The sequence below is a fragment of the Vitis riparia genome, chromosome 9, assembly GCF_004353265.1.
Source record: "Vitis riparia cultivar Riparia Gloire de Montpellier isolate 1030 chromosome 9, EGFV_Vit.rip_1.0, whole genome shotgun sequence".
NCBI lineage: Eukaryota > Viridiplantae > Streptophyta > Magnoliopsida > Vitales > Vitaceae > Vitis > Vitis riparia.
Genome location: NC_048439.1, coordinates 6,692,007 through 6,705,272, shown reverse-complemented (window position 1 = coordinate 6,705,272; position 13,266 = coordinate 6,692,007). Strand labels below are relative to the sequence as shown.

At 33.2% G+C, this 13,266-nt stretch overlaps 3 protein-coding genes across 3 annotated transcripts; all 3 read left to right on the top strand.

Annotated features, from left to right (window-relative positions):
- Positions 1-154: 154 nt before the first annotated feature.
- LOC117922689 (SPX domain-containing protein 1-like) lies at positions 155-2,444 on the top strand. The gene is made up of 3 exons (XM_034840870.1): positions 155-1,191; positions 1,283-1,406; positions 1,941-2,444. Exons 1-3 carry the CDS (start codon positions 892-894, stop codon positions 2,156-2,158), a joined length of 642 nt encoding a protein of 213 aa, XP_034696761.1. The 5' UTR covers positions 155-891; the 3' UTR covers positions 2,159-2,444.
- A 2,133-nt stretch (positions 2,445-4,577) lies between these two features.
- LOC117921587 (DNA-directed RNA polymerase III subunit RPC6-like) lies at positions 4,578-10,101 on the top strand. Its single transcript, XM_034839512.1, has 3 exons — positions 4,578-4,646; positions 5,770-6,136; positions 9,271-10,101. Exon 3 carries the CDS (start codon positions 9,273-9,275, stop codon positions 9,990-9,992), a length of 720 nt encoding a protein of 239 aa, XP_034695403.1. The 5' UTR covers positions 4,578-4,646; positions 5,770-6,136; positions 9,271-9,272; the 3' UTR covers positions 9,993-10,101.
- Positions 10,102-12,286: 2,185 nt separating this feature from the next.
- Positions 12,287-13,266, top strand: LOC117922546 (embryo-specific protein ATS3B-like). Its single transcript, XM_034840694.1, has 3 exons — positions 12,287-12,443; positions 12,543-12,650; positions 12,789-13,266. The coding sequence occupies exons 1-3, from the start codon at positions 12,318-12,320 to the stop codon at positions 13,086-13,088; spliced, it is 534 nt and encodes a 177-aa protein (XP_034696585.1). The 5' UTR covers positions 12,287-12,317; the 3' UTR covers positions 13,089-13,266.

Genomic DNA, 13,266 nt, shown 5'->3' with positions numbered 1-13,266 from the left:
TTCTAGTTTTGTCTCCGCTTGGACCATTGTTTATTTGTGACTATCTGAAGCGAAGGTGCAAAGCACTTTTTCTGGAGGAAATGCTTTCATTCACATCATCCGAGTAGCTACCATGAGAACGATTTTCCACTAAACAATGCCGTTGATTACTATTCTCTCTTGTATCATAGTGAAAGATACTGAAATTTAGGGGGCACCTCTGGAAGCTGTAAAGACCATAGAAACTATGTCTGTCTGATTTGAATGTCTTGTTCTAGGAGATTGGGATGGGATATGCTGGGAATCATGCTGGTATTTTATGGTGATAATAATCTTTTTTTTTTTCCCAGTGCATCAAATTGAAATATCCCAAGTTTTATGCTGTTTTCTGGCCTACATTGCAATCATCGGTTTGACCTCATTGACACTGGATCAAAGATCTGGCCAGTTCTATGTAGATTTGTTCTCTTTTGGTCACCTTGTTTTACATGCATGTATTTTTAGTCTAGAAGAGGCGATTTTGTTGTATTATCCGGCTATTTATTTAGTTTTTTGTCATCTAACCCTTGTCTGATAAGGACTTCAGCTTATGGAGTCATTAGACTGATGATAAACCCAATATTGATGTTGTCATTGACGCCGCATCCCCCACAATAAAATACAAGAGAGTAGATGGTTCCAAAAACTTGTTCTCATAGTTATACCTGCTTGATGTTTCCATTGTAACAATGCAGGCTGTTTCCTCCTTGGTTACTATGCCTTTCTACTTAGTTCATCAACATTAAAAAATTACTGTGAGGAGAATATTTGCAATCATATTAGAGTATATGCTGCCTTGATGGCGGTTTATATGAGCCCTTCATTCTCTTCAGCTTCTTCACCACTGCTAGGTGAGGTGTCTGAGGAGGAGATATGAAGTTCGGAAAGAGGCTTCGCTGGGAGGTTGAGGAAACCATTCCTGAATGGAGAAGTGAGTTTATATCTTACAAGCAATTGAAGAAGCTGCTAAATGAGATTGATCTTGAGTTGAGGGAAACCGATGGGTCTAACAAAAGGCCAAGGTTTACCACTTTTGATGGCTTAGGTGTTGGAGGAAGGTATGTGCATATGATGAGGGAGGACAAGGGTTTTATCCGATTGTTTGAAGGTGAAATTGAGAAGGTGAATACCTTCTTTGTTGATAAGGAAGAAGATTATATCATCAAACTAAAGGTATTTTTTTATATTCTGCCTATGGTTCTTCATCTTTTAAGATAATTTTTCTGTGGAATGAGACTGGTTTGTTTTATTATTGCAAGTGCAGGAGCTACAAGAAATGGTGGCAAATCTGGATGTTGATGGAGATATATTAGAAGTGCAGATGCATATTTTGGACTTTCATAGAGAGATGGTTTTGCTGTTGCATTACTCTCTTACTAACTTTACAGGTGCATTTTTTCTCTATTAATTTGCAGCAATATTAAAAGTTAAAATCAGCCAAAAAAAAGTATACTAATTTTGGAAGGAATTTTCACAATTTTTGAGCTAGCTTTAATTGACTATATTAGTGATGTGATATCCCACATCGAGTAGGGGAAGAAGTTTTTGAAACTAGATATGTAATAGGTTCTTCAAACATGTAATCGTATTTTAAAACCATGAAGATTCATTGAGCCCAACATGAACATATATGGGAATAAGGGAGTGGATCCTATAAGGCATGTCCCGTCCCGTGCAGAAAGGGTGATTATGATATTTGGATAGGGGAAAAAGTTTTTGATACTATATATGTAGTGAGTTCCTTGACACTATATATATTTTTAAAATTGTAAGGGCCTGTTTGATTCAAAATGGACAATTTCTACATGGGGGAGCGGGTCAATATAAGTGTGTATGGAGTTGAGTTGTTTCATAGATTAAATTTTTATGTAACATCCAAACAGACAAATACAATCACATCTAGCATATTACATTATAAACAGGATTCATGAAGATAGTGAAGAAGCACTACAAGAAGATAGTAGAGAAGCAGGGGCAGCATACGGTGGCTCGCCATCACATACATTTCATGCCTAAGGTTATGCAGCAGCCATTCTTCTCTACTGACCTGCTCTACAAACTTATGAAGGAATGTGAAGCAATGCTTGACCACCTCTTTCTGATAAACAACCCACCAGACCATTCTGATGATGACCTTTAAGGTAAATGGAGATAAGGAGGTTTCTGGTTTGATCTCATTTATCTAAAGAAAAGTAAGTCAGAAGGGTTGAGCTTAAATGGAGTAGGAGGTTCAACACCATGCCCTTGCTCTTAGGCATGGCAGTTTTGCTTTCTTCCATTGTTAGATGCTATATATATATATATATGTAGATGTGGTAAAATTAATGCTTGAAAATCTGGCTCCTTTGTACTCCAAGTGAACTCTTTCCATTGTACTTCGTTTAGTAAACCATCCAAATAGTATAAAAGTAGGAAAGTTGGGAACATATCTTCAATGGGTTTGATTTATTTTGAGTTGGACCAAGTATGCAAAAATATTAGGGGTGTTTGATAACTGATGTCAAAAATAATTCTGAAAAATAGTTTTTAAGAATGATTTTTTAAAATTGTTCTCCAATTTTTGTAAAATAAAAGTCTGTTTAGAAACCTAAAATATTTTTAATATGCTTTTAATATTTTTAAAAATAATTTTTATATTTAGTGTTTTATTTTTAATTATTCTACATGTATGTATAATTATTTCTTAAAACAACCCTAAGAAAACAACTAAAAAATGTTATTCGAAAATACTTTGTTTTATATTTTTAAAAACAAAAAACATAAAATAATTTTTAGTTATCAACCGTGTTTTTTATGTTTTTTATTTTAGAGAATAGAAAACTGTTCTAAAAATTAATTCACAAAGCAAGCCTTTAGTGAGGACCCCAAACCTCCTTTGTGGGAGAAAGTGCGCTCCCTTCTACGCAACACAATTCTCTTTGAATGTTTCATATTCAAGATTTAAGTGATGGTGTTGGTGCAAGGATCAAAATGTTGAAATTGTGAAAATAAATCTTGATGATTGAGTTTTATAGAAATATCATATGGAAATCCTAAAAAGTATCAACCAAAACAGAATAAAAATATTGGAAAAATGATCCAACAAAAAATAATACATATATTGGCTTATGTATAAAACAAATTGAATCATAAAATAATAATTTTATCTACTTTGGATGTATTCAAATATACAAATAAATGATAATATATGTATAAATTTTTTTATTTAAAAATATTTATAATTTTAATTATAAACGTATATTTCTTTTTATAATATCGGACAATGATTTTAAAAACCGTTTTTAGTTTAAAAAATTAGAAACACTTTTAAAATTTTGAAAAATCACTTACAATGTATTTTGGAGAAACACTTTATAGGTAATTCTCCTAAAAACACTTTTAAAAAAAAAACATTATCACTTAAAACAATTTGAGTAGAAACACTGTCAAACTAAAATCGACTATATATTCGAAAGTGTTTCTATTTGAAGTACTATTTAATTAAAGTGTTTTTCTAAAAACATTTGAGGGAGAATCACCTATCAAGTGCTTCTCCAATAAGCATTATACTTGATTTTTTAGCTTTTTATTGTCTTTTCTAATGTTGTGAATCCATTTAGTAGTAATTTTAAAAGTGTTTCTAACATTTCTAATACTTAAAATTTTTTATCTTTCAAGTATTAAAAGGAATAGAGATGCTTCCTAAAATCACTGCCAAACATTTTTTTAGGATAGAAACGCTTCTTAAAATTACCATCTAGCACTTAAAAATACTTTTTATACTAAAAGTGTTTTGATTTTTCTTCAAAAGTAAGGTTTTTGGCAAAATTTAGAAAACACTTTTAAATGTTGAAAAATCACTTGTAGTGTTTCCTAGGGAGCACTTGATAAGTGATTTTCCCAAAAACATTTTTAACACTTCCACAAAAAATAATTTAAATATAAACACAATGAAACACACTTTTAAGTAATTCTTTGTTAAATTTTGTCAAATGTGTGGATTTTTTTCAAAAGCGTTTTTATATTAGAAATGTTTTTTAAAACAATACCAAATACGCTTTTAGAGTGCATTTAGAAGTGTTTATATTTTAAGTGTTTTTTGTTAAATTGTTTTCTTTAGAAATGTTTTTTGAGAGAATCATTTATAAAGTGCTTCTTCAAAGAGATAACAAGTGATTTTTCAACTTTTAAAAAGTGTTTTTAAAATTATAAGTGATTTTTCTACTTTTTAAAAATGTTTTCAAAATTTTATCAAACTTTGAATTTTTTTTTTTTCAAAATTTTCTTTTAATGTTAAAAGTATTTTCTGAAAATGCTGCCAAACGGGCTCTTAAACCAAACTATTAATCGTGGATTAAAATCTTTAAAGTGAAGTCATATTGGGCTGAAGTTGAGTTTAGTAGCGTCGAATTCCACTGGGACTCTGCCGAACGGGCTCTGAATCATAGGAAAGAAGCTAGAACGTAGAAGAAATCAGCCCACAGACCGCCAATAGACCCAAAACTGGGCCGGCCTAGGCTAAGCCCACTATCACCCGACCGAACTCAACTTGTACCCGCCTTAGGGTTTGCTGGCAGCAGAAAAGCCCCATGTCTCAGTCCTTCTCCAAACGCTGCGTTTCGGTCGATCTCTGAGTTCAAGCCTTCAAGGTACATTTCCAATCTCTATTCCCAATTCGTTCAATGGATTTTTAGATTATATACAATCGTTTGGGTGCTAAGAAAATAATGAGACCAAAAAAAAATGTTTGAATCTTAAATTTTTCACCATCCAGGGCTTTAGATGGTAATCAAAACGCGGCTTCCTTTTATTTTTCTTGATTTTCTTGGTAACCCAAACAGAGGGTCGGATTCCACTTTCAGTGCTTTATAAATTGGGAATGCTATTGCCGTAAGTTTTGAAATATTGGGATTTCTCTTTGAACAGCCGTGGAACTATTGCCAGTTTGGATTACTGCTCACGCTGAAATTTTTGTTCAATTAACGGTCTTTGCTATTTGGGAATGTTTCCTTTGTATAAAAACAGAATTAGTTTGGATGCAAAGAAAATATGAAAATAGCCATTATTGGCCAATGAAAAATCTGAAATACAGAAAAAAGCCACTTAAAATTGACACTGCAGAGGGGCTTTTCTTTTTTCTGTTTTGAAAGCAAAAGATGAGAAATAACTTGGGAATGAAAATGTTGTTTTCTTTCAAGTCTGTATTTTCCTGAAACCAAACAGAGGGCTAGGTTTTTCTTGCAATTCTTTTAGCCTGTCAATGCTATTTTTGAAAATTTTGAATTCTAGGAATTCATTCTGGACTACATGGAAAATGCCAAATCACCACTGGGGTACCGTTTCTCTCATGAAGCGAAAACTAAAAAAGGGTTTTCATCTTACCTGTTCTTCTATTCTGAAAATTCTCAGTTGGATGAGGAAATATTAGAACAAATTGACTGATTCTGTTATAGCCTTAAAGGATAACGATGGAGAATTTCTCAGTTGGATGAGGAAATATTAGAACAAATTGACTAATTCTGGAATGGAATTTGAGAAAGAAATAAATTTGCAGAAGGGTCATTTGGAATGATAAATATAATTGATTCAGCCACTTATTTGGACATCCATTATCTTGCAAGGGCAATCCTTCTTTATAATTTCTTATGCATTTAGCTTATTAAAAAGGAAAGTTCTTGGGCAGTTTCTACAATTAATATGATCTGAGTGCATATTATCCTTTTATGGTGGAGAAAATTTCATCTTACCTGTTCTTCTATTCTGAAAATTCAGGCCTCTTCCTTCCAGCTGTTGCGAAGCATATATTGGACTCCTTTGAAACATGCAAGCTAGTTCATCATACACTTTTATGGTCAATTTTTATTATCGGGCATATTTCAACCCTTGCCCTCTCTAACCAAAATTTCTTGCTCCACCACCGCATCACTGTGCTTAAGGAGTAGCTTCACAAAGAAAACCACCACACAGCTTCAACTTGCCATCATGAGCACCATTCCAGCCCTGCCACCCTCAGCAGCTCCAAACACAATCGCTGCGCATAAAATGGTACTGTGTTGAGCACTACCATTCACTTTGTTTCAGGCCTGAGCAACTCTGATCATTGTTGCCACTACTTCCCACAAGTCATCCTCATTTTTAGGTAAACTCTTCCACATTTTTTTATTTGTGAAATTCTTGATTTTATAGGGATTAGTTTATAGATTCACACATGAGTTTGGGTAGAAGTGTGGATTTTGTGTTTGGGTCAGGTTGACTCAATAGATTCCATTTTGCTTGTGGTCTTAATTCAGTGTGATATGGTTTTTATGTTTGGTTTAAGTTGCTTCGATTCATATTTTCGTTGAATTTTGAAGATGTTTTTTTTTTGGTAAAGAAATAATTCAATCACTCTTGTATGAGTTTGTTTCTTCAATTAATAGTTAATTGGAAACTTGGCAACTTCTTCTATGAAATAATTAAAATGTAGGATTGGCCAACATCCATCTTGAGACCTTTGTGCCGTTGGCAACTATCTCTGATGTAACTGTTTGATGTAATACAACATTGTTACAACCATGCAAATGGATGAGTCTAATAGACTGGCAATGGGATTACATAAGTCAGCATTTGTTGTTTTGAAAATAGGAGAAACAAAATTGAAATTGCAGTGTTAGTATCACTACCCAGTTAAACATCTAGATCTTGCTTTTCTGTGAAGGAATGTAACTCCTATTTCTAAACCAGCTCATTTTAATCTCGTGTTTCCTGCTATCTCTGCAAATAGCCTAATAGCTTCTGGTTGCTGAGAAATGTTTCAAATTAAATTAAATAAATTTTGAATCTCAGATTTTCAATTTTTTTTTCTTAGGAACAGAGAAATCAAAAACCTCCTCCACTGAGTGTAATAGAACCACTTGGTTTTCCTGAGATTAATTTTATCATCTTTTGGGAGCTAAAATAATGTATAACTTAGTAAATTTCTAGGTAGTTTGCAAAAACACATATGCTAAATTGGGGGAGAGAGGGTTCGAAAATATGTGGTTAAAAGTGGAAGATTTTAGGGATCTGATCAAAGAGTGGTGGCAAAAGTATAAATTGAGGGGCGGTCCAAGTTCTGTGCTTGTTAAGGAGCTCCTAGCCTTGAAAAAAGACCTTAAGAAAAAGAACAAAAAAGTGTTCGAGAATGTAACAGTCAAGAAGGAAGCTGCTTTGGAGATATTAATTATTGGGACAGCATAGAAAGGGTAAGACCTCTTTCAGAGCGGGACAGAAATCAATGGCTTGGCTTTTTGGTTAAAGAAAGGTGATAACGACAAAAAAAATTTCATCACATGGGTACTGTATTGTGAAATGACAATTTCATTAGTAGCCTCAAAATCAATGGACCAAGGATGGAAGAAGAGGAGGAGCTCAAGGATGATATTTTAGCCTACTTTAAGTTTGTGTTTGAAAATCCTCAATTGAGAGGACCTAACTTGGCAGTGGAGCTCTTTAAGCGCATTGAAATATCAGATAGAAAAAGTTTAGAGGGCCCTTTCTTGGAAGAGGTATTGTCAGCTCTTTCAAAGTGGGGAGGAGATAAAGCATCAAGCCCAGGTGGTTTCTCATTCACGTTTTGGAGATTTTGCTAGCCTATATTGGGAAGCGAGGTGACGCAACTATTTGGGGAATTTCACTTGAAAGGTTCTGTTGTAGCTAATGCTAAATTTTTTGTTCTTATTCTTAAGAAGGGAGGAGCAGAAGGCATTAAGGATTTTAAGCCAATTAGTTTTGTGGGCAATCTTTATAAACTTTTAGCGGAAGTTCTAGCTAATAGGCTGAAAATGATGGTTAGAAAGGTGGTGTCAGAAAACCAGAATGCTATTGTGAGAGGTAGACAGATCCTTGATGCAGTTCTGATTCCAAATCAGGTCGTTAACTCAAGGAAAAGAAGCTCCAAGGCAGGTTTAGTTGGTAAATTGGATATAGAAAAAGCATATGGCCATTCGGATTGGAAGTTTCTCCTTTCACTTTTGGAAAAGATGGGTTTTGGTGAGAAAGTGGATACACTTTTGCATATCCACTATGAGGATGTTAGTTCTAGTCAATGGTACCCCCACAGATTCTAGACTACAAAAGGCTTGCTGGGGGGCGATCCTCTTTCACCCTATCTATTTTTGATAGTCATGGAAGACCATAGTTTTCTAGTATCCAAGGCTGAAAAAGGAGGATTCATTAATGGCTTCAAGGTTGGGGGTAGAGGGGAGAAAGAATGTATGTCTCCTACCTTTTGTTTGTAAGTAATACTCTTCTCTTTTATGAGGCTGACAAGGATCTACTAGAAGTGGATTGTAATGCTTTTTGAGGTTGTGTTAGGTTTGAAAATAAATGTGCACAAAAGTGAATTTATGCCAGTGGGAAAAGTAGAGGAAGAGGGCAGATTGGTGTCTTTGTTTGGGTGTAAGGTGGGGAGGCTTCTTGCTTCTTATCTTGGTTTGCCTTTGGAAGCATCTCATAAGTCTTGTGCAGGGTGGGATGCTATAGAGGAGAGATTCTTAAGGAGATTGACCTATTAGATGGAGCGATACTTGCCCTAGGGAGGAAGATTAGTTCTTATAAAGAGCACTCTCTTGAGCCTTCCAATCTATTTCTTGTCCTTTTTTTAATCCTTAGAAAAATGGGGAGCAAATTAGAAAGAAGAACTCAGAGAGATTTTTTGTAGGGAAATCTTTGGGACGGAAAAACAATGTGTCTAATGAGGTAGAATGTTTGTAAGGATGAAAATAATGAGGTTTGGAAATTAGAAGATATGAAGCCCTTAATTGGGCATTACTAGGCAAATGGTTGTGGAGGTTTGCTCTCGAGTGTGAGAGTCTGTGGAGAAAGATCGTTCTAAGAAAATTCAGGCAATTGGATGGGTGGTGGAGTACTCTAGAGGTGGTTTTGGTTTGTTTGAAGGTTGTTTCTTGTATTTGCCTTATGGTATTTATTGTTTTATTATTTTGTGTATATTACCTGTATACATAGGGTGTGCCCCTTTTCTTTGGCGCTCCATAATAGATGCTGTTTTTGTTTATGAAAAAACAAAATTGCTAATATGAGTTGGTAGTAGTATAAAGGTAGAACTTGATCGCTCCTCTCTCTCTCTCTCCTCTGTTTGCTTTTTTAATTTACATGTTAATGCACATGGCCATGTATGACCTAATCACAGCCGGTTAAGAAATTGAATTTCCATTCCACCCATGTGAATATGGTTTATATGGTTTTATGCATTTTATCATATTATTCTTCTTATTATAATTTGATCTATTACAGGAATGAGCCGGTCACAAGGATCATCACTTAAAAGGAAACGGCCAGACACAAACGCAGCCTCTCAACCTCTGTTAGATGCTGAGCGCGTTCTTTATGATCTGATACGAAGTAAAGAAGACATGGGAATCTGGACGCGAGACATGAAACGAGAAACAAACCTCCCTGACAATGTGGTCACTAAGTCCCTCAAGGCACTCCAAGTCAAGAAATTAATAAAAGAGGTAGTGAACATCCAAAGCAAGGGGAGAAAACACTACATGGCGGTAGAGTTTGAACCATCAAAAGAACTTACTGGTGGTGCATGGTATGTGGAGGGGAACCTTGATACAGAATACATAAAGATTCTTAAAGAGACATGCGTAAAGGTCTTATCTAAGCTGAAGGTTGCTACAGTAGAGGGAATTTCAGAGTCAATAAATAAGACAGGTCTCTGTGCTACTGAATGCTCTACCCAACAAATTGCAGAGATATTGAGGGCTTTGGTATTGGACAATGAGATTATGGAAGTGAGAAGTTCTGGTTCTGGAGAATTTTCTTCTATTCCAATCAGGGCAGTTTGTTATAGATGCACAAATAAGGGAGGCCTTGGAGGAGGGGGTCCAAAAATAGGTGCCATGGCTTCAATTCCATGTGGAGTTTGTCCCCGGATAACTCAGTGCACACCGGATGGCATTATCTCGCCAAAGTCCTGTGCCTACTACGCCAAGTGGTTGGATTTTTAGATACATTTTATTCAAATTTTTATAGTAAGTTACAACCAAATTTATAGTGTGGGATTGCATGGCTTAGATGCCCCTTATTTATTTAAAGAATTTCATTCATTTTGGAGAATTAGGGTGTAACTATTTTGGAAAATAATTTTTTAGAACAGTTTTTAAAAATTGTTATTTTATATAATAAAAGTTTATTTGGAAACATAAAATATTTTTAAATATATTTTTAAAATAATTTTTATATTTAGTATTTTATTTTTAATTATTTTACATGTTTGTATAATTATTTTTTAAAATAAATCTTAAAAAATTAGTGAAAATAGCAAAAAATAAGTTTTGATTGTTACATGTGTTTTTTTAGTTTTTATTCTAAAAAAACAAAAAACAAAAAATAAAAAATAAAAAATTTGATTCCCAAATAGCTCTTAGAGGTTTTTGGCAATGGCTTTTCTACAAGTTTTGACTTTTATTTTTTATTTTTCATTTTTTTTATTCTACTATTCACATGATGATGAATTTTGAATAAAAACCTATATTTTTGTTACCTTTTTTAATTTATTTCTACTTCCAAATTTACTTTTATTTTTTAAATTTTATTGTACTTTCATATTTATTATTATTAAATAATGAATATTGGGCAAAAACTAATATCTTCTATAATTTGAATTTATTTTTCATTTTATTTTTATGTTCATATTCTATTTGATATTTTTTTTTTATAAATCTTCATTTGCTTTGTTGATGGTAATTAATAAAAATTTTATTAAAATTTAATGTAAAAAAAGAAAAGAAAATGAGATATTTTAATAAATAAAAAAATGGTTGTTTTAAAAGAAATATTAAGATAAGAGTGAAATTATTTTCAAATAAAGAAGTGAAGAAAAAGATAATTTTATTACACGTCATTTATTTTCTAAAAATAAAAGAAAAACAAAATAAATTGGATGTTGTGATTATGAAATTGCAATAAGCATAATCAAAGAATTTGAGGGAATAAATGATTCTATTTTTGTTTTTAAAATGATAAAGATTTATTATTAAAAATATGGAGTAAGTGGGAAAAACTAAATTTAGTAAATGAAGAGAAGGTGACGTGTGAAAGCGCCAGAAAGGCCCAGGTGTAGTTTCATGGCGCCTTCTCCATTGCATGCACCACCGCCTCCATCCCCCACTCTTCTCGACTCTTCCAAATCGTCACCGAATTTTGTCTTCTCCCATCAAGCCAACTACTCATCACCTCTCTCTTCAACCCATTTTGATATTATCTAACCCCATTCTTCTTAAAATTTATTTGATTAGTTGTAATACTAAGTAATCACATTGTCATCTCAATAATTTCTCTTTTATTAGCAAATTTAGAATAAAATACAAGCTATAATAAGTAGAAGAAATCATGACGGTAAGTGTTGATTGTGAAACTTAAATCAATTTTATTTCGTTTCGTTCATGATGTTAAGATTCGAACAGCTTGATCGAGCTCTCTGATGAGCCATAGAGAATCAAACTACCAAATCAATTCACACTCCCTAAAAAAAAATTTATATGTTGATTTACGGATTTGCTTCTATTATATATTTAACATTTTTTATGTTTATAAATTTTTTTATAATGCAATTGTAACTTAGAGACTTTTTTAATAACTTTTCTCTTATAACTCTTTTATTTTGTTTTAATTAGTAAATTGTTGAGTGTTGATGTGCTTTGTAAACATAAATATCATATTGATTATCGAACCATATTAATTTTATTTTTTTTTCTATTTGTATGTATGGTCTAATTAATAGTAACAAGATGGGGAGAGAGAAAATAACGTGAATTTAATTGTACTTTAATCATTTTTTATGAGATTATTGGTAGTAAGGTGTGATATGTACAATAAAATCATTAGAGTATTTTGTTTTTTTTTTTTTGCTTGTTTTTTTCTATTTTTGTTTTATTAAGTGTTAAAAATGTTGGTTTCACAATATTGTAAATGTAATATAAAAACAATCGATCGGTTTTATATCATTAAAGTCATATTCGAAAAAATATTATAATAAAAAATTAGAATAAGAAATTGATTTTATTTTTATTTATTAATATGTTTGGATTATTTTTTAAATATAAGTTAAAAAATTATTATTAAGAGAATTTAATCTCATTTTTATGAAATAATAATTATTTTACTAAATTTTCTTTGGCATTCTCAATAGTCATCACTGCATACCCCATTACACAACATGGAAAAGACTGGTACGCCCTTTTCTTTTCTTGGTATTGAAGAGGCTTCATATAACTCAGGCCAGATTGTCCTCACCATTATTCTCTGTAAAGTGTATAGCATTTTCCTAGAAAATGTTGATCAAAGCAGTCCATTATCTTCTCTACTTTGCCTGCATCTACGTGCTCTCTCATGCTGAACCTATCATTTCACAGCCCCAGTCCTTTGCTTCTTTCAAGATCAACAACGACACCACCCAGGTACAACACATTCTCTAGAAAATTCTGCAGATTTTCCCTAGAAAATTTTCATTTTTCTCGTCCCTCTATAAAATTTATTTTCTTACTTACTGTTTTAAGAATGAGGGGAGCTGTGTTTACACGGTCACTATATCAACAAGCTGTTCATCCATCTCAGCCACACGTGACCGCATCAGCCTAGCATTTGGTGATGCTTATGGAATTCAGGTAAAATTATTCAATTAATTCGTCGGTTAATTTGCAATTTAATTCGAACCCATTTCAGAAGAACAGCTTCTGATTAATGGGCATCTTTTATTTTTCAAAATTTTCCAGTTTTTATAATAATTATTTTGATGTGATCAGGTGTATGCACCCAGACTGGATGATCCATGGAGCAGTACCTTTGAGAGGTGTTCTGCTGACTCGTTCCGGGTGAAGGGACCATGCACCCACCAGATCTGCTATGTATATCTGTATAGAACTGGCCGGGACGGTTGGAAGCCAGACACTGTGAAGATCTTCGGCTACTATTCAAAGCCTGTAACATTCTATTTCAGAGCTTTTCTTCCTGGTGGGATTTGGTATGGGTTCAACTACTGTTCATCTGCTTCTTCTTCCTCTTCTTCTTCTTCTTCTTCTTCTTCTTCTTCAGCTTCTAAATAAACCAAGGAGTGCACAGTGTCTGCTTTTATGTAATTTTGGAGCTTGTTTGGGAGATGGGATTTGATTTGCATAGATTTCAGTGTGAATAGTTTTGTGGGTTACAGTGTAGTTATCATCCTTTCTTGCCTCCATTTTCAGCAAAATCTTAATGATGAGATCTAGGATGAAATCTGAGCCA